The 22,530-nt window shown below is 32.9% G+C and overlaps 1 protein-coding gene across 1 annotated transcript in view; it reads right to left on the bottom strand.

The window, feature by feature from the left end:
- LOC126885033 (acetylcholinesterase-like) overlaps nt 1–17,773 on the bottom strand; it is a 63,653-nt gene extending 45,880 nt beyond the window's left edge. The window contains exons 1-3 of the mRNA XM_050651450.1: nt 17,124–17,773; nt 14,293–14,421; nt 6,830–7,169 (exon numbers count right to left, since the gene is read on the bottom strand). Of these exons, the coding sequence (XP_050507407.1) occupies nt 6,830–7,169; nt 14,293–14,421; nt 17,124–17,357 (703 nt within the window). The 5' untranslated portion in view covers nt 17,358–17,773. The remainder of the gene's footprint in view (nt 1–6,829; nt 7,170–14,292; nt 14,422–17,123) is intronic.
- Between the last annotated feature and the right edge of the window lie 4,757 nt (nt 17,774–22,530).

Below are 22,530 nucleotides of genomic sequence, written 5' to 3'. Positions count from 1 at the left end.
TTATTCAATTGTTTTATCCGAAAGAGCTTTTTTTTCGCAATGTTAGTGTTCAGAAAATAATAATACTATAGCAATTCTGTGGAAACCACATGAAAGAAGAATAGTTATATTTTCAAAGTATTGAAAAAAATTATTAAAAAGTCATTCTCATCACTCCGAAAACATTTTATTAAAGTAGAGTAATTTTTGGCTTATAAACAGTTTGAATAACTTTGTTAATATTAACTGTAGGCTAAAACTACAATGGGATTTGAAAAGCTGGTATTTTTAAACGAATTTTCAAAAAAAAGACTTTTCATCTAGGTTAATTACGGTCAAAGTTAGATACTTTTTTTATTTAATTGACGGCTACTTTGTTTATAACAATTAAGCAACCTAACTAGCGCCATTTTGAAGCTGAAGGTATATAGTTTAAGGGTAAAAGTTTGAGTAAACTTTAAACTTCAGAATGACGTCCTAACGAAATCGATTCGTGGTCGGTGGAGAGGAATTATTAAAATCCGTGCACTCAAAAAATGAAAAGCGATTCTTGAAACATATGCTGCTATTAATATCTCCGGAGCTTGTTGATGGATTTTGATCATAATATTTTTAATTTGTATGTACTCGTAGTCTTATAGAGTACGTTATGTACACTTATCCCCACCTAACATTACAAAATGTTAGGGGGAACCCCCCTTATGACTCAGGTACATAAAAAATACATTACGGCCGATTTTAAGACCTACCGAATGTACATATATAATTTCATAAAAATCGGTCAAGCGGTCTCGGAGGAGTATGGCAACTAACACTGTGGCAGGAGAATTTAATAGATGTAAATATATAGATGGGTATTAACAAATAGGAATTGGTGATAGAAGAGTGAAAATTAAGGGTTGTATGTTTTTTTATTTATACATCATATAAAATTAGGGTAGACAATTTTGTCCAAAAAAATAAAAAAAATGTCAGGGGGCAACCCCCTTATAACATAATATGGGTATGAAAAATAGATTAAAACTAAATAGATTAAAAACATCCAGCCGTACAAAAAGCCGGTTCGGAGTAGTATGGTAACTAACACTGTTTCAGGATGATTTTATGTATATAGAAGTAACTGTGAATTAAATAATAAAAGTGGCTAACTTTGACCGTAATTAATTTAGGCGAAAAGTTTTTTTTTGAAAATTCGTGTAAAAATACGAGCTTTTGAAATCCTAAAGCAGATTTACTCTACAGAGAATATAAACAAAGGTATTCAAATTGTTTATAAGCCAAAAATGACTCTACTTTAGTAAAATGTATTCGAAGTGATAAAAATGATTTTTTTAATATTTTGAAAATATAACTATTTTTCTTTCACGTGGTTTCCACAAAATTACTATATCATTATTATATTCTGAATAATCACATTGCGAAAAAAAAGCTCTTTGGGATAAACAAATTGAATAAAGTTTAAAGTAATTGACGAATCGTCTTATAATTTCTTGTGCATTATATGAACTGTTTGACTCAACTTTTGCAATACTGTGCAATATGAAAGTCTTAAGATCATTTTCGTAAAAGTTATAGCAAAGTTTTTATTTTCGAAACTTTAGTTTTATTTTGCAATTTCTGAAGCAACAAATGAGCGGACCAAAATTCAAAAACTGTCATTTTAATCCTTGGCTCTTCTGCTAAAAGAAGAATATTATAAATAAGATATTTAATTGCCTGATTTTTACCTGTATCGATTTAAACGAAAAAACTGCCATTTTTGAGCTTTATTTGTTAATAACTAAAATTCTCGTCCGATTTGTGACGGGCATTTTTGTATTTATATTGTATTAGGTAGGTATATAGTGGGGTGTATTCTGTAACACTTCCGTTAAATTTTAGTGGCCTCTAAAATTTTAGCGCCCGCTAAAAATATTTTGGTATTCTGTAAATCATACATCCGTTAAAATCATAACCTAAACCGTTAAAACTCCCTCTAAATAAAAATATTTTAGAGGATGTCAAAACGTACCCGCTAAATTTTTAGCAGTCCGTTAAATGTGGTTTGATTATTTTTGTTGGGTTATGTTTGTATGAATAGTACTTTGTTATTCTTGTATTATACTGGAGATAAATATTTAAAAATGGAAAATGGCTTTTTATAATGTATTTGGTGAAGAAGTACTTAATAAATAATAATGAAAGGTAAGTCTCATTTTTACTTTACAATTGACACACTACACCTATAAGTAAAAAAATTCAAATGTTTGTTTCTTTTTGTAGAGCTGATTTCAGATTACAACATAAACACAAAGTAAATAATTGACCTGAAAGTAAATAACTACAATTACCATTTCAAAGGAAGTAGGTAATACCTACCTAAGTACCTAGAAATGTTATTGAAAAAGTGTTGGAAGTCAAAGATGTTTGTCAAAGCAATTAAATCCTATTAATGCAGGTAAAATTATTTAAAGTTATTGTGGAACATTACAAAACGTACCAAATGATTACAAAGGTAAAGTTTCAGAAGGTTTATAACCAGGGCCCTGATTCTAAATCAAATTTCGACACTAAACAAGTCGCTTTCAATATGGCGACGGTTGAAATGCGATTGTGCGAGCCTTGTGGATTTTAGTTGAACTAACGAAGTGACGTCATGAAATAGCGACTATCGAAATTAATAGCGACTTTAAAAAGGGTGTTGATATTATAATTTCGACTGTCGAAATTATTTGACACGGAGATGAATGATTGGCCAAAAGCGAGGTTAGGTTTAGTTTAGATGTGTTTTGTTTATTTCTTGCAAGGAAAACTAAAGCAAAAGGTATTATAATATAGCTGGGTTTAATTGAAATTTGCTTGTTTTGAGGAATTAGATAGAATAGTATTAAATTAGAAATATAATAATTGAGAATGTCCACAACATGAATCATCAACTCAATGAAAGATGTAAGGTAATAATCTGGGAAAATTAGTAAAAAACAAGAAAAATTAATTACCAGCTATTTTATTGCTGGACATGCTGAAATCAAATCTTAAGACTTCCTATATTAGTAATATAGCTGTGCAAAGTCCACAGAAAGTGTGCTATTTTGTTTATAAACAAATTAGTGCTCCGAAATCTTTTTTTATTATTGCTCTATAACTCCGAAAATTTTAACTTTAAACCAAAACACTCACATAAAAATTGACAGTAATTCTGCACATTGATAATTTATTCCAATTTCCTTCGACGGAAATTTTCCTCGGAAAATTCGGGTTTTCCAAACAAAATCTTTAATTTTCAACTAAAATTTGAGGGAAGTAATTATTTATCAATAATTAAATAATTTGGTGACAGTGACATAAATCTTTTTTGTTATAAGTGTCTTGAAGATATGAAAATTTGTATGTACAAAGAGGACCGGAATTAAAAGGTATCTAATGGTTCAAAGATTAAAATCCTGTTGTTTATAACTCTGTCGCAAATGCCGGTCAAATTTGACCGGTTATACCTGGAATCACTCCTCGCAATTCAATTTGTTTTTCTTCGTAAAGGACACAGAAGCCGTGCCCTTTTCAACAGCGTTAACTTAATTTAATTAAATCTAATATTTTCTGAGGGGTTCTATTTGTTTATAAGCCAAAAAATTGTTTCTTTATAACATTCCTGAGACCGCTCAAATGGTCCAATTTCAATCCTGTAAGGAACGTTGAATAGGTATAGTGCTTTTTTATACGAAAATCGTAGTTATTCTGGTGTATCATAATCTTTCTGGTTATTATTTCGACCGAAATTTTTTAATTAACATTTTAATTATTGCTAAACTATTGGTTAGATTGTCGCCGGTCTCCTGATATACAGAGAGGGGCTAAATTATGGAATAAATTCATTTTCTCTAAAATGGACGATTTTAGAGAAAAATCCCGAAACAGGTCGATTTTTATTTTTAAATTAAATTTCTTGGCATATATTTCAAACTAGTGACGTCATCCATCCGAGCGTGATGACGTAATCGATTATTTTTTTTAAATAGGAATAGGGGTTCGTGTTGTAGCTCATTTACAAAGGCGTTCAATTATCTATTCAGTATTGTAAACATAATATCATTATTTATACAGGGAGGCCAAAAAAATTTTTGAATTAAATTAATTGACGCAAGAAGAAGAATGCATGTAATTTATTTAACTCAAAATACATTCTATTGCTGTCAGAAAATAGAAAAAAATGTTTATTTTGCAAATAAACATTGCTTTTAGCTTAAATTAAATGTTCAAACTGCCAATAGGTAGGAGGGAGGCTGTTTGTGATTTAATTTAAGCGAAAAGAAATGCTTATTTGTGAAATAAACCTTTTCTTCTATTTTCTGACAGCAGTACAATGTATTTTGAGTTAAATAAATTACATACATTCTTTTTGCGCCAATTAATTTAATTCAAAAATTTTTTTTGGCAACCCTGTATAAATACCTAATGATAATAATGTTTATATTACTGAATAGAGAATTGAACGCCCTTTCAAATGACCTACCACACGACCCCTATTCCCATTAACAAAATTATCGATTACGTCATCACGCTCAGATGGATGACGTCACTAGTAAGAAATATATGCCAAAAAATTGTAATTTAAAAATAAAAATCGACCTCTTTCGGGATTTTGCTCCAAAATCGTCCGTTTTAAAGAAATGAATTTATTCCATAATTTAGCCCCTCTGTATAATCTACTATAATAAATCTTTCATGTCATCAATTATTTAATTATTGATAAATAATTAGGTACTTCCCTAAAATTTTAATTGAAAATTGCAGATTTTTTGGGAAAACTCGGATTTTCTGAGTAAAATTTTTGTTGAAGGAAATCGGAAAAAAAAAATAACTTTGTGCAGAACTAAATTACGGTGAATTTTTATTTGAGTGTTTTTGGCTCAAAGGAAAAATTTTAGGAGTTACAGACCACTAATTGAAAAATAAAGAAGATTTAGAAGTGCTAATTTGTTTATAAATAAAATAACACACTTTCTGCGGACTTGTCATACCCCATATTACTAATAAAGTAACGCATAAATTCGTTATTTCGTAAAGTGGTTACTTTAAGGAAAATTCCCGAAACACGTCGATTTTTATTTTTAAATTACGGTTTTTTGGCATATATATCATACTAGTGAAGTCATCCATCTGGGCGTGATGACTTAATCGATGATTTTTTTAAATGAGAATAGGGGTCATATGATAGTTCATTTAAAAGGGTATTCAATTCTCTATCCAAGAATATAAACATTAACATAATTATTTATACAGTGTGTTCAAAAAACATTTTTTAATTAAAATAAGTGAGACAAAAAGAAGAATATAATGTAATTATTTAATTGAAAATACATTTTACTACTGTCCGTAAACAGAAAAAAATTTTATTTGACAAATAAACATTGATTTTCGCTTAAACGAAATGTTCAAACTGCCAAGCGACAGGTGGGTGGCAGCTTTAACATTGAATTTAAGCAAAAAACAATATTTATTTCTCAAATAAACATTTTTTTCCTGTTTTCTGACAACAGTAAAACGTATTTTGAATTAAATAAATTACGTACATTCTTCTTTTTGTTTCAATTATTTTAATTAAAAAAATGTTTTTTGAACACCTTGTATAAATAATTAGGTAAATGTTTATATTAGTGAATAGAGAATTGAATACCCTTTCAAATGAGCTATCACATGACCATTCTCATTTAAAAAAATCATCGATTACGTCATCGCGCCCAGATGGATGACGTCACTAGTATGATATATATGCCAAAAAATCTGAATCTAAAAATAAAAATCGACCCGTTTCAGGATTTTTCATTAATGTCGCTGGTTTACGAAATAATGAATTTATGCGTTACTTTATGGACGCACTGTATATGCAATCTTAAGATTCGATTTTAGCAATAAAATAGCTGGTAAATAATTTTTCCCAAAAATGGCATTTTTTCGATAATTTTCCCAGACTATCAACAAGTTCCAATAAACGGGAGCGCCAACCCAAATTCTGAGCAGTCTCAACATGATAAGATTAATATCCCCAGTTGTAACTAATATCGAAATGAATAAGAATCGCTATATTCTGCGGCTGTCATGGCGGTGTCGAAATGAAATTGCGACTGTCGAAATGAATTAGAATCAGGGCCCAGATGCAGATTAATAAGATGACCTTAATGTTATTGAAAATAGACCATTTGACCAAAATTGGTGTCGAAGGGGAGAAGAAAAAATAAGATATGCATTTTTTCAGCAATATTTTAATGTATAACTTTATAAATAAAAATGTTTAATTGGAAAATATGAGTTTTACTAAAAAATAATTAAATATAATAAGTATTATTTTCTAGGAAACTGTCATTTTCTTCTTCTTCTTAAGGTTTTTGGCCTCTAACAGTCAGTTTTCGGTCAATTTCTAGGTTAAAAGTAGTTCAAAACGATCAACGTGCGACGTTGCCGTATTTGTTCCAAAACCTTTTAGAGGATTCCTCTAAAATAATATTATTTTAGCGGTCCTCTATAATATGTGTTTACAGAATGACAATCTAACCGAAAAGTTTTAGAGGACCGTTAAAAGTTAAATTTTAGAGGCCTCTTAAATTTAACGGAAATGTTACAGAATACACCCCAGTACCCAAAAAACCCATTTGCAACCTGGCTGCTCAAGTGTCCCGAAAAAAAATCTTATTTCTCTGGACTATAAGCAGAATTGCTTATAAAAAGAAAGACGAATAAGAAGAAGCAGAGGAAAATAAGTACATAATGATTAAGAGAATAAAATTTATATTTGAGAAAGTAGAGAAATGTGAATATTACTTTAATTTTTAATGTGAGTTTATTATCAACGTAAAATAATATAATATAAACCCACCTTTTGTTTGGTTAGTCTGCAGTAAATAAGCCACAGAAGCGGCTCCGGCGCTTTGGCCCCAAACGGTTATTTGGTCGGGATCTCCTCCAAAGTTCCTAATGTTTTCCTTAATCCATTTAAGCCCTAGTATCTGGTCCTTAATTCCATTATTTCCTGGAGCTACAGTATCTCCAAGCGACATGAAACCCAAATATCCAAGTCTATACTGAATAGCTGCCACGATTACATTTTCATAAAGAATGAAATCAGGTCGGTGATCGTCAAAATCTGCAGAGCCTTCGAAGAAGGCTCCTCCGTAAATCCATACAACTACTGGAAGATTGAGGTCTTTGTTTGGTTCCTAATATAAAAATAAAAAGCTATTAAGAGGCTACATCAGCGCGTCATCAATACGAAAAAGGCGTTCCAAGAGTACAGCTAACTTTGAATATTTTGTCGAGTTATTTGGTACACATCGCCGCTTCGCAAGAACGTAGGCTTAAGTCAAAATTTGACGAAATTGACATATTAATTAGTCCAGGGCGCATCTGTTTTGAGATGGACGTTGAGAGGTGGCTCATATTTTTTTGCAGAAATTTCCTGGAACTAACTCCTATAATAATAATTGAGTTATCCTCCCACTCAAAAATGTCCGCAACATTGTTTAAATAATCAGAATGTAAAAAAATGAAGGAAAAATTCGATTATTTTCTTCGTTTTTTGATTATAACTTTCAAAGTATTTACTTCCGAGAAAAGTTGTACTAATATAAAAGATGCGTAATTAAATTTTCTATAACACAGGATTAGTTACAAATTTTAAAATTGTTACCCTTGTTGCAAAATAGCAATAATTGCGAAAAAAACCATAAAAAACAAGTATTTGCATTTTACGTTATTCGACCATTTATGCTATACTTAGGACCTTCATATTTACCCAGAAAAACTCTATGATATCGTAAAACCACACAGTGAATTTCATTAAGATCGGTTCAATCGATTTTGCAAAATAAATTTTTCATTCCAGCTTTTGCAAAAAAAATCATTTTTTCTAAATGTTACATGACTGAAAATAAAGCAGATAGTAAGTTGAAATTTGTTTTGCGTATAGAAGAATACTGTACCTTTCATTTGCAATTTTTAAAATTAAAATCCATTAACTACCACGGCGTCAGGAATTTTTTTAAATAAATATTAATTTTTGGTGCTACGCGCAGGACAGCGGTGTTCGATTCACACAAGTTGATTTCCACCAAAATTTCTTCCAATCTTTATCTAATATATTATTTTCTTACTCTATATTTTGTTGTACTTTAATATTTTAACTCCACAAAAATATTATAACTAATTTGATTATTGTTTGTGAAATATTGTTTAAATAATTGCATATGTTTAAAAATAATAAACTTTTATTCTCTAACTTAAAATATATGAACAAAGTAAGTTTTTGCCAAAAAAAGTATTATTTCAAAGGACAGAGTATGTGTTTTTATTTTGCAATTAACAAATTTATTTATTTATATCGAAATGTACTAAAAATTAAAATTTATCAATCATTATCAAAGGTCATTGGAATGCCCAATCAGAGGAAACTATCCGCTGTCCTGCGCGTAGCACAAAAAAATAATGTTTATATAAAAAAATCCTGACGCCGTAGTGGTTAACTCATTTTAATTTTGCAAATTGCAAATGAAAGGTACAGTATTCTTCTATATGTAAAAAATAATTCAACTTGCTGTCTGCTTTATTGTCAGTCCTGCAACATTTTGAAAAAATGAATTTTTTTGCGAAAGCTGGATTGCAAATCTATTTAACTGATCTTAATGAAATTCACAGTATTGTTTTCTTATATCATAAAGTTATTCTGGGTAAAATATGAAGGTCCTAAGTGTAGCATAAATGGCTGAAAAACGTAAAATGCCAATACTTGTTTTTTTTATCGTTTTTTCGCAATTATTACTATTTTGCAACAAGGGTGACAATTTTTAAAATATTTAACCAATCCTATATTGTAGAAAATTTAATTTCGCAACTTTTATGGTAGTACAATTTTCTCGGAAATGAATACTTTTAAAGTTATAATCAAAAACCAAGAAAAATATCGAATTTTTCCTTCATTTTTGACATTTTGATTATTTAAACAATGTTCCGGACCTTTTTGAGTGGGAGGATAACTCAAATATTATTGTATGAGTTATTTTCAAGAAATTTCTGCAAAAAACATGAGTCACCTCTCAACGTCCATATGTAATAATATTTTTACAGATGCGCCCTGGTCTAAATGTAAATCTACTAAAAATAAAAGTATAATATAAAAGTATCGCGTGAATAAAGACCTATGACGTTAATAATAATAGTTGCTAAGAGATGACATCAAGTGTCTATATTTGTTTAGCGCGAAATTAGTTAAATACTTGAACATTTTCGTATGAATGCAGACCCAAGTTAGTTACGTCGCAGAATAGCGCAGAATCACGCAGAATGTGAAGCAATTTGTGTTTACTTCTCGTCAAGGACGACCGATCTTATACTTACGATTAGTTTTTGTGAAAATTCTCTCTAAAATAAGGACCCTTTTTTAGTTAGGTCAGCGTTTTAGTTGAAGTAAATGTTTCTGAGGAAAAAAGACTCAAATGTAATAGGGGTTAACAAAAACACTATAAATTTATCTAGTTATCACAGTTTGTATAATATATTTCTAACAAAATTGTATAGGTAATTGCTTTAAAGTAACAACTTATTCGGAGTTATGCTCATAATCATATCCATAAAATTTTAAAATGCCTCTCCTCTAAAATCGTCTTTTTTGACTTAAGCCTATGTTCTTGAGAAGCGGCGACATAAATATACAAAGGGCCTAGCCGGGTAAGATGATAAAAACTGACCCCAACTCGATTCGAATTCTATATAGGTCACCATTTACCACATATAGAGAAACTCACTTTCTAAAATTTTTAGCCCCTAGGTGGTCACGTGACCCATCATCATCATCATCATCATCATTTGGCTCTGCAACTCTATGTGAGTCTTGGCCGCGTTTACTATTTCCCTCCATTGTTGTCGGTCCTGAGCAGCTATTTCCCATTGCTTTACTCCCATTTTGCGTAGATCGCTGGCTACTGCGTCCTTCCATCTCTTTCTTGGGCGACCAACTGACCTTTTTCCATCGGGCCTTTCCCAGAATGTGGCGTTTAGAAGTCTTTCGTCACTTGATCTTAGTACGTTACCCGCTCATCGTATTCTGTTTGATTTAATGTAGCGTACTATGTTTTCATCTCCGTATATTGTCTGGAGTTCATCATTGTGTCTTCTTCTCCATTCTCCTGTTGTCTCTTCTCTGCAAGGCCCATAGATAGTCCGCAGTATCTTTCTTTCAAGTACCAGTAATTTTGTTGTTTCCCGCTGATTCAGAGTCCAGGTTTCGCTTCCATACGTTATTGTGGGACGAATTATTGTCTTATATACTCTTATTTTTGCTGGTCTTGAGAGTATTTTTGATTTAAGTAGGGTCCTTAACGAGTAATATGCCCTGTTTCCTGCAATAATCCTGGCTGCCACGTCCTTTTCATAGTTATTTTCAGATGTTATGATCGCTCCCAAGTTCTTAAATTCTTGACGACTTCAAAATTGTATTCATTAATTGTTACGTTTTGTCTAACCCTTGGTCTTGGGTTCTTCGTAACCACCATGTACTTGGTCTTGTCCTCGTTGACCTTAAGACCAACTTCCTTGGCTCCGTTCTCGAATAGGGTGAAAACTTCTTTTGCATCTCTGGTGGATTGTGCAATTGTGTCCATGTCATCCGCAAAGGCTAATAGTATTTTTGATCCTTGGGCGGCAAATCCGTTTGTCAGTTGTGGCTGAGCTTTCCTTACTGCATGTTCCAGTGCGAAGTTAAACAGCAGGGGGCGAGAGGATCCCCTTGTCTAAGTCCGGTGTCAATGAGGAATTCCTCCGACGTGTTGCTGACCTCACGTGACCCACCTAGAGCCTAATTAGGCTTTCTATGTTTTTATTTTTTATCTCAGCCGCATCGAGAGCTAGCGAAAAACTTTAAATAAAAAAGTTGTAAGTTTCAAAAAGTTCTATCCGAAAATTTTTTTTTTAATTTTTGGGGGAAATTTAAATTTTAGGACGATTTTAAAATTTTAAATGAGTATAAAAAATAACTAAGATATTCGTTTTCACGAAAAAAGTTTATAACGTGTGTTTTTGCATATTGTTTGACCCTGAATTTTTTCAGATTTTTAAAATTGATGAAACGGACTTTTAAAAATAAAAAAACCGCGTTTTTTGTTTTTTTTTTGCTTTTTGATACAATTTGATACACGGTGTTTAAAAAAAGGTAATAACACCGTCACTAGAATTGATAAAAAACTGAAAAACAATTGGGGTTTGGTTATTAAAAAATTTTTGTAATGCCATCCATTTTCAAGATGAAGAAGAAAACAAAATTTTACACATTTTTTACGATTTTGCCGAAACTACTGGCAACAGTGTAATAAAATTTGGCAGGTTTTAAGAGGTAGTTATTGTGCATTTATTGACATAGAATTAAAAATTTTATATTCATCATTGGTGCTCATACGGGTAATGGTCTGAACTTTTTAAAGAAAAAAAGATAGTATGCCACTGACATATTTCAAATTAACAATCATTTTTGAATTCTTCGTTCCATTTGTGACAAGAAATCCATCTTCCCTTTTTTTTTCATACGACGCCGACGACGCGCCGTTTTCATGCAAAAAATAAAATATCTTAAAGACCGCGTCCCACCATCAAATAATTTGATCAAACTGGTTTGAGCAAACTGAAAGTGACAGTTAGTGACATCACATCCTGAGTGTTCATTATGGATAATAACGAAAAATTTTAATTTTAAATAAAGTACAAAACAAGTTAAGTCGACTTTACATTACATGATTTATCATGTGATTTGTCATATGATTTGGTCATGGAGTGAAATTTACATGTTTACACTGTGTGATTTGTCATATGATTTTGCATTGTTATACGGCTCGTTTTGTCATAAGCATTGTCATGCGGCTCGTCATGGGAAAAATCATATGACAAATCACATGATAAATCATGTAGTGTAAAGTCGACTTTAGACAACTCAATACAAAAAATTTGATCAAACTAGACTGATAGTGAGAGCACAGATTTTTAGAATTTCAAAAAAACTGCAATTGTGACGTCACTTTGACGTACTTCCTCAAGTACGTCAAGTTTGCTCAAACTGTTTGATCAAATTATTTGATGGTGAGACGCGGCCTTAATAGGGCTTTTCATCGATTGTCATTTGTTTCGAGCTTCTGTCATATGTTGTATAATCTGTATTTAATATTAATATACACGGATTATACGACATATGACGGAAGCTCGAAACAAATGACTGTGAATGAAAAGCCCTATACTTCCAAAGTATTGGAATTAAGTTTTTATGGATGTACGAGTTGAGTATAATTTAGATCAGTGGTTCCCAACCTTTTATGTCCGGCGACCCACCTTCTGATGTTTTTTCATATTCGCGACCCATCTCTCACCCATGATGATAGAAAAAATAAGGAACACGGTCACTGTACGCTACATAGCTACTGTAAGAGCCATACCGTGACCCACTTAAAATCCGTCCGCGACCCACTAGTGGGTCACGACCCACCGGTTGGGAAACGCTAATGTAGATTGTATAGAAACTTAACATATGTAGTGGTTCGAATACTTTGTAAGGGATAAGATATTTTATTTCTTGCATAAAAATTGCGCGTCGTATGAAAAAATGGGAAGATCGATTTTTTGTCACAAATGGAACGAGGAATTCAAAAATGATTGTTAATTTGAAATATGTCAGTGGCGTACTATCTTTTTTTCTTTAAAATTTCAGACCATTACCCGTATGCGCGCCAATGATGAATATAAAATTCTTAATTGTATGTCAAAAAATGCACAATAACTACCTTTTAAAACCTGCCAAATTTTATTACAATGTTGCCAGTAGTTTCAGCAAAATCGTAAAAAATGTGTAAAATTTTGTTTTCTTAATGTATCTTGTAATCTTGTAATTTATATCTTGAAAATGGATGGCATTACAAAAAATTTTTATTAAGCGAACCCCAATTGTTTTTCAGTTTTTTATCTATCTTAGTGACGGTGTTACCTTTTTTTAAACACCATTTATAAAATTGTATCACAAAGCGAAAAAAAAAAAACAAAAAAATGCAGTTTTTCTTCGTGAAAACGAATGTCTTTATTATTTTTTTATACTCATTTAAAATTTTAAAATCGGCCTGAAAATTAAATTTCCCGCCAAAAATTAAAAAAAAAATTTCGGACTGTACTTTTTAAAACTTACAACTTTTTCATTTAAAGTTTTTCGCTAGCTCTTGATGCAGCTGAGATAAAAAATAAAAACATAAAAAGCCTAATTAGGCTCTAGGTGGGTCACGTGACCACCTAGGGGACTAAAAATTTCAGAAAGTGAGTTTCTCTATATGTGCTAAATGGTGACCTTTATGGAATTCGAATCGAGTTGGGGGCATTTTTCATCATCTTACCCGGCTAGGCCCTATATCGAGTTATTTGGTACGAAGCAAATTCGTTTCATTTTGATTCAGAGGCGGGCAAACATCTGCACTGATAAAGTTCATAACAGAAACAGCAGCTGTCTGTAGATTATATCTCGCCTCTGAATCGAAATTAAACATAAATTGTCTTTAAATTCACTTCTATCTTTACTCAGATCGTGAGTACTAAGAATCTTTTCTCGTACCTTATCCTAGAATAAAAACGGAATGTGATTGCATATTGTAGAATCCTTTCCGTTTTCTATATTCGTCGTCTCTATGCCTTGTAAATTGTGGAAGGCAGAGATTTAGGATGTTAACAGAGGAAGGTTCTAACAAGGGAAGTCTTTAAATTTAAACTAGTGTATATTATTATTTTTAATAATGTATTCTGTATATGGGACTTTCCTATTTTCTTTAATAGATATCGCGACAGCGTTCTTATAGTAGATTTCAATCTATTTTTGAAATTCTCCTTAAAAAGGCAATTTCGTTTCGTTTTGATTCAGAGGCGGGCAAGCATCTGCACTGATGAAGTTCATAACAGAAACAGCAACAGATTATGCCTTGCCTCTGAATCGAAATTAAACATACATTGTCTTTAAATTCACTTAATTAAAATTAATCAGTTTATCCACTTCCGGACTTATTTTGAACGAATGTTTTTCACCCTCGAGAAGCGGTTGTAAACACCCCCAGGCAAAATCACACATCGGCAAAATATTACTTTCTTTGTCTTTGACCAGTTAGCTATGCGTATGCCAAATGTCATATGTCATATCCAATCGGTTCTTTAAAATTCGGAGGTTTTGCAATATTTTACCGTAAGTGATGGACTATTACCAATGTGCAATAAAAATCTCTCAGATACACGGTTGCACTATAGAATAGTTTTTTCGTAAATTAATTAAGAGGTACTTACGTGAGGGCTGTATATTTTTACATACAAGCAATCTTCACTACCGGCTACAGGTGAAGAACCTTGAATACATTCCGAAGGACTATATCGTACATCTAAAACTCCTGACCAATTGGTTATAGGTACAGGTGCCTACAAAAATTATATTGGTAAAACTGGCACCCTTTTAAGGTTTTTTGACTTTAGCCTTTTATTCCTACATTTAATCCTTCATATATTATTATTATCCTCTTAGATAAAAAAAGAGTTGTATGCCTTAAATAGACAGTAAGACACTAAGGTAGCCTTTTATCAAGATCTAGAACGAATCTATGACTCAATAACAGGAAACGACATTAAAATGGTGATAGGAGACACAAAAAATCGTAAAAGAAGTAGAGTACTTAGGGGTAATAGAGAAACATTCATAGTCTATATACAGAGATAAATGAGAATGGTCAGTTTTTTAATAGACTTCGCAACTGGAAATAATATGATTACAGTTTGACATGCTTCCCACATCGGGACATACATAAGGGCACTTGGATATCACCTGACAAAAACACAACAAACCAAATACACTACGTATGTACATAGGTACTCAAGAGCAGATAAACTATGTAGACAGAAAAAAAGTACGAAAACCAACGGATACTAAAGGATAGAGAGGGAGTTTAAGGAAAACGAAACACGCAGTGCAATTTATCAAACATTTAAGACAGGGACACAAACCGAAGACTAGCCTATGCAAAAATAAGAAGGGTGAAATAATTAATGATATGGACGAAATTAAGAAAACTTGGAAGATGTATATCAAGGAATTATTAAACGAAAGGGCACAACCACAATTACAACAAAAGCGACAGCAGCAGGCACAAAAAGAAGCACAACAACAAGTGCTGGGGGAAGATGGAGAAAAGAATGGATTAACTATACTAAAATCACAATAAAGAAATAAACAAACTAGAAACAAATACACTGGAAATAAACAAGCCAAGATACTTTGAATTTTACGAGGACCACTCCCAAATAATAATTTACAATGATACAATGACACAATGTATAAGTATACATTGCAAATCCAAATCCCAAATCATGATTTACAAAGTTTATATATTGGAAATCATGATTTTGTTTGTTTACTTCCAGTGTATCTTTATTGTAATTTTAGTATAGACCTCCAACACTAGAGGACGTCTGAATGGCAATCCAAATACAAAAAAATGCATAAAGCGCCGGGAATAGATAAAATACCGGCAGAATTACTTAAGCAAGGAGGAAAAAATTTGACATGACAGATGTACCAGCTAATACAAGAAATATGGAGTGAAGAAAAAATCCCCCCACAATGGAAGAAAAGTATGATCTGTCCTATTCATAAAAAAGGACAAACTGTTATGTCAGAATTATAGAGGCATTTTTTTAATTTTTTAGAGGAATACAAAATATTCACTAACATTCTTAATCCAAGACTTCAACCTCTTACTGAAAAAATCATCGGGGAATATCAAGCAGGATGAAAATAGATCTCCCATCGGCCAACTATTTACTGTTAAACAAATACATACTAGCCAAAGCATGAGAATATGACATGGACGTTTACAATCTCTTTGTAGATTTTAAACAAACCTATGCTTCAATAGAAGGTAGAATAATTCTACCTAATATATTGCAAGAATTTGGCATACCATCAAAATTAATGCGACTAGTGCAAATGACAATGACAGAAACAGAAGCACATTATGTATTCAAGGACAGATCATTGATGCGTTTATGATAACGCAAGGACTGAAACAAGGTGACATGACGGACTGGCTTCAACGTTTTTTATCTTGTTCTTGAATATGTAATTAGACGGTTGACGGTGATCGAAAATACATACTTACAAATAAATCTACCCAATTAGCAGTATACGCAGATAATATAGGTAAACACAATGAGCAGAACAATGAATACGGCGGAAGAAACCTACGTTGAGTTGAAACAGAGTGAGAAAAATACAAATAAAACAAAACTACTCATACAAACCAGATCAAATAGACCGGCGTAACAACAACACTGTATAGACGATATAGATCATGTGAACAGATTCACGTACCTAGGAATGGACCTGGTCACAATGAAGAAGAACCGGAAATAAATAGAAGGCTTATGCTGGCAAGTGGCAAATAAAGCCTATTTCGCGAGAGGCCACATATTCAAATCGAGAGACATACACCAGAATGGGGTGCATGTCTAGCGGGATCTCAAAACTCGGGGTCTATCAAACAATAATCAGGCCCATAGTAAGTTATGGTTGTGAAACATGGGTTGTGACACAGAAATCAGACAATTCATTAGACGTGTTTGAAAGAAAAATATTACGTAGGATACTTGTCCCAATAAGTGAAAATAACAACTGGCGAATAAGGTATAATAAAGAAATATACGAACAATATAGCGAATCAACTCTAGTACAATATCTACACTAAACCACACTAAACTGCAGAGATTACGGTGGACAGGACAGGTGGTCCTCATGCATGAGAATAGAATCGCTAGAAAATTTCTAAATGCTAGAATGCAAGGAAAAAGATCAGTTGGAAAACCAAAAAAGAGATGGGAAGACCAAGTAGATGAGGATGCCAAAAACCTTCAAAATACGCGTTCATGGAAAAGAACAGCAGTAAATCGAAATGATTTGAGAAGCTTGCTAAAGGAGGCCAAGGCCTGGTTTGGGCAGTAGTGCCATTGGTTGGATTATGATTATGTTTTATAAAAATGTTCTAGGTCTTAACGGTCTGTTGTGTGTATAAATAAAATTAGAAACAAATCATATAGTAACTCTCAGCAAAAGTAAACAATTGATAACTTACAGCAAATCTTAAATCTCCAACTGGAGGTACGGCATATGGAATACTTCTAAACCAGTATAGAATTTGGGATCTATTTGCATGTGATCTAGCTCCAAAACCACCCATTACTGGTCCATTAGTGGTGTTCACTATTACGGTATTATCATCTTCTGAAATAACAGATGATTCTACACAGTACGCGCCTGCCAGCAATAGCAGTACAATACCTAAGATTTTTAACATTTTTGGAGTCATTGAATATCATTCGCAAGATGTATAATTTTTATATTCTTTTTATATGCTTATTAACATTTATCTCTCTTTGAGATAAACAATCCAAAGATTTGATTAACCTTTATCATGTGAAGTTTAATGATAACACAGTCCAACAAAAAATTTTGGTTGAAAACTTTTTTGACTTTATAGCTGATTTGTATCGATTTTTATGTGCTGAAACCAAATCTGATCTTAGTTTTTTCGTATCACCTACAGTTTCTGAGTAACCTGATTTTTGTTAGTATTTTTTTTTAATGATATCCCAATTTATTACAATCTGCCGTTTTTTACAAAGTAATAAGCATTAAGTAATATTTTAGGCGGCTGGCGAACATACCCATTAATATTAATATGCCACTAATATGCTAATAATATGTTAGTCTACTAAACTATTACTGGTTCTGGGAAAACATAAATAAGCAATACACTTGTTTTTAGCTCACACTAGATCACTAGTCACTTTACGTTTTAACCTGCGCACTGTACACATCTGCATCAAATTCCTTGCTAGGTGGTTTGGCTTTTCCCGCAATCGGTCCTTGTATTTTTTTATTCGATATGTAATTTCTTCCTTTACATAGGTTACCTCTGCATCTCGATGTATGGCGTTGTTGGTGATATACCACGATATATTTAAAATCATCCTTAGTATTTTGGATTGAAACCTTTCTATAATTTCTATATTAGAATTTGCAGCTGTTCCCCACAGTTCTATCCCATAGGTCCAAATTGGCTTCAACACCGCTTTGTATAGGAGTAATTTATTTTGTATTGAACACTGGGATTGTTTTCCTATTAGCCAGTATATGTCTCTTACTTTATGGCCCAGTTGTTTTCGTTTGAAAAATATGTGTTTTTTCCAGGTCAGTTTTCTATCCAGGTAAATCCCAAGGTACTTTACATCATCTTTCTGTGGTATTTGTTTGCGGTTAATACATACAGGTGGACAGGTTCCTCTACGAGTTGTAAATGTTACATGTATCGACTTTTGCTCATTTGGTTTAATTCTCCATTTCTGTAACCATTTTTCGACTTCAGTTATGTTATTTGTAACTCTAAAGCGTCTATTTGTAAGGTATGACTTTAGTAGTGTGTAATAATTTAGAGGCAAACAACTCCTCAGCTTATAGAGCAACCCCTGGTGCCATACCTTTTCAAACGCTTGTACTATGTCTATGAACAGGGCGGAGCAATATCTGGATGCTTCGAGGTCTTTATTGATTCTGTTTACTATTCGATGTACATGTTGAATGGTAGAATGTTTCTGCCTGAATCCAAGTTGGTGAGTTGGAATTATTCCCTTGTCTTCTAGGAGAGGCGTTAGTCTTGTTAATAAAATTGTTTCAAACACTTTGGATAGCACTGGTAGTAGACTGATGGACCGGTATGATTCTACCCTTTTAGGTGGTTTGCCTTTGTTTTAAAATGGGTGTTATTTCTGCTACTTTCCATTGTGGCGGGAAATAGCTGATTTTCATGATTGAATTGAATAATTGTGTTAGATATGTATATCCTATTTCCGGCAGTTCTTGTAATATTTGTCCTGTGATTAGGTCGTACTCTGCAGCTTTTTTAGGGTTGGCATTAAATCTTATTCTGTCCTTTATTTCACTTTTCTTGAATCTTTTTTCTGCTAATTCTAGCTGGTATGATTCTTCAAGTGCTTGGTTCATTGCTTCCTCTTGGTTGGGGTCAGTTATTTCATTGGGAATGAACACAGTTCTTAGGTAGTTTGCAAATGTCTCTGCTTTTTCCTTTGGTGTTTTTAACCAACCGAATTGCTCTTTTTTTAATGGTGGTATATTGTATTGGGGTCTTTTTAATTTTCTAGTAGCCTTCCATAGGGAGTAGTTTGTTTGTTCAGTTGTATCTAGTTGTTTTATGTGTTCACTGAATTGTAGAATCTTTTCTGTTGCTATCATTTCTTTTAGCTCCTTGACAGCATTGTTTAACTGAGTTTTTATTTGTGGTGCTCTAATTGTTTGCCACTGTTTTCTGAGTTTGCTTTTCTGGAGTATATTTTCTCGTATTGACATTGAAGTGTATTCACTCTTCATTTCATTGTTGATGGGTGTCGTTGAGTCCCATGCAGCTTGTTGTATAACTAAGTTTAGGTGTTCTACTGCATATTTTATCTCCTCATTGGTCTTTAGGGAAATGTTTAGTTGAAGTCGCTCCTCCACCAGTTGTTTAAAGATGTTCCAGTTTGTTTTTCGGTTGTGCAATACACATGGTTTTTCCCTGTGGAGAATTTTTTTATTTAGTGTTATAACAACTGGCGAATGATCGGAAGAAAGTTCATAACATGACTCCCGCATGCATATAGTTCCTGTTAATTTATTTAGTTATGCTAAAGTCTAGAAGATCGGGTGTTTTATTTAAGTTGGTTGGCCAGTACGTTGGTTCTCGTGTTGTTACTACTTCTAGATTATCGTTGTTTATTGCTTTGTATAGCTCTCTTCCTCGGGTCGTATCTAGTCTAGAACCCCAACTCTGATGCTTGGCATTATAGTCACCGCCACAAATGAATCGGTTGCCTAGTTCGTCGAAGATCTTTTTAAAGTCTTCTTTTGTTATTTTGTGCTTTGGAGGGCAATAAACCTTAAGATAGAATAAGTCTTCTACAACTATGTTTGTGGCTTGTATGTATTATTTTGCAAGACAAGTTGCGAGATGATGTTTGATTGTGTTTTTAATAATGATTGCAGTGCCACCGTGGGCAGTTCCATCAGGATGCATGGTATGGTAAACTATATAGTATGGAATTTTTAAGACATTCTTTTTTGTGAAGTGCGTTTCTGATATTAATATTAGATCAATTTTATGACTTGTCAAGTATAAACTAAGTTCATGTTTGTGTTGGGCTAATCCATTCGCATTCCAGATCATAAATTTTAGTTTGTCTGCCATCACTTCATCTTTGCTACGACGGTGTTAAGAAGGTTGAGCATGGTGCTCATCTGCTCCATGAGACCCTTCATCATTTGTTTTAACTCTTATATATCAGATGGTTATGTAGTAATTTGATTCAGTTGTTGATTATTATTTGCGACTTGGCTGTATGGTACTACGGCTGTTGGCGACCTGGTACTATGTAATTTTGGTATACTCCACTTTCTTCGGACTCCTTCTTCCTCAGCGGTAAGTATTTTTCTTTCTGCAATTGCTTGTATACAGTGCACCCTCTGTAGTTGGCAGGGTGATTACCATTACATATTAAGACACATATGACATTTTCTGTTAGATGTTTGTGTGTGCATTCTTTTGTTGGGTGGTTTAACGCACATTTTACACATCTGGGTTGCCTGACACAGAAGTTCTTCGAATGCCCATGTCTCTGACATCTTTGGCATTGTGCTAGATCTCTTACAGGCCTTGGTGGTTCAAATTTTACTTTTGCATTTTGTAGTGAGTCTATATCATATAATATTTCTTTGTTGTTACAGCTTAATTTTAGATTCACAAAAAATAATGGAAGTGGGTTTTTTGTTATTATATGTCGTATGTTAGTGATCTGGTTCTCAATACGCCTTTACCTGTTCTAGGTTGGTTGTTGGATGTAGATGTCTTAGAACGACTCTGAATGATCTATCTACTTTGATGTATTCAATTAACTAGTTTTGATGGGAAGTAAGCCATAATTTAAAAAAAAATACAAAAAATATTAATGCCGTCGCCAAAATACAAAAAATATTAATATTTTTTGTATTTTGACAATGACACCCGATTTGGGCGACTAAACGTTAATAAAATCATTTTTTTTGTAAAATTGTGGCTTATTTCCCATCAAAACTAGTTAATTGCAAAAATGCCACAAGAAAATAGCTTCAGAACAACAACGTGTGGTATTCAGTTTTCTTTTCATCTAATGCTAATGCTTTTATAATGATGTTATATATTTCAATTGTTTTGGCTTGAACTTTCACTTGGTCATCGATTAGAACCTTGATTGTGTGGTTTTCTTTCGCTATGCTGTTTAGTAAGAGGTTTAGTGGTATTATATCTTTGACACCTGCAATAAATATTGGAGGAGGTTTTGCTGTTGTAACATTTTCTTGTGTCTCTTCATCGCGATTATTGGATTCTTCATTTAAAAGATTGAACCGGTTTGACGTTGACTTAGTAGGTTTGAGCTAGTAGTTGTCTATTTTCATCTGTTTTAATTTGTTTTGGTAATTTTCTGGACTATTTCTGTTGCGTTTTCTATTTTCTGCAATTTTTTATTCTTCATCTTGTCTGGAAGTGCTCGGTCATGTTTGGTACTTTGGTGGATAAAATTGTTGATTTCCCTCTGGTTGTTCTTGTTGAGCAGTGTATACTTGTGGGTATTGTATAACTGGTGGTGATATTTGTTGTATTGTTTGCGGTGTCATAAATGAATTAATTTGTCCTATTCGTACGTATTGGGTGTTCGGATCGACATGCAGCTAGGCACTGCCTAGCTGCATATGCATATTAGAGGAATTAAATCCACTTGTCATTTTCTGTTTGTTATTTATATGGATATAAAGAATGTACTATCGGCACAATCTGGCAACTCTGTAAATTGTGAAGTGAGGCACGAATACGTCAACGCCGATCGCCGATGGCAGCAGAGTTGTTAACCCTACGGATTTTTCCGTAGATCTACGGATTTTCGAAATTATTTCGGATTTTCGGATATCGACCACATTTCTACGGATTTTTTAGCTGCAGCCATCAAGAAGCTAAAATGGGGAATTTTTTGCTCTTTAAGTGTCATTCTGCTTCTTTTTGGTTTGTCGAGTGATAGTCGTCTTCTTTTTTGGTGTGATTCGTCTTCTTCAGAATAAAAGATAGTAAATATTTCTCAAAACTTGATACTTCTTCTGGATTTTATCAGATTCGTTTAGACCCAGAGTCTCAACCCCTTACCACATTCATAACTCCCTTCGGTAGGTATCTATTCACTCGAGTTCCCTTCGGTATCACTTGTGCACCCGAATATTTTTCTATATTGTTAAACAAAATATTAGCTGGTTTGGACGGTGTAATTAGTCACATAGATGATATCTTAATCCATGCTCCAACACTAGAAGAACACAACAAAATTCTGGATGAAGTATTATCCAGAATACAAGCTGAAGGTATAGCTCTAAATAAAGATAAATGTGTGATTGCTGTTCAAAAACTC

The sequence above is a fragment of the Diabrotica virgifera genome, chromosome 5, assembly GCF_917563875.1.
Source record: "Diabrotica virgifera virgifera chromosome 5, PGI_DIABVI_V3a".
In the NCBI taxonomy this organism is placed as follows: Eukaryota; Metazoa; Arthropoda; class Insecta; order Coleoptera; family Chrysomelidae; genus Diabrotica; species Diabrotica virgifera.
This window is presented reverse-complemented; position numbering and strand designations above follow the sequence as displayed.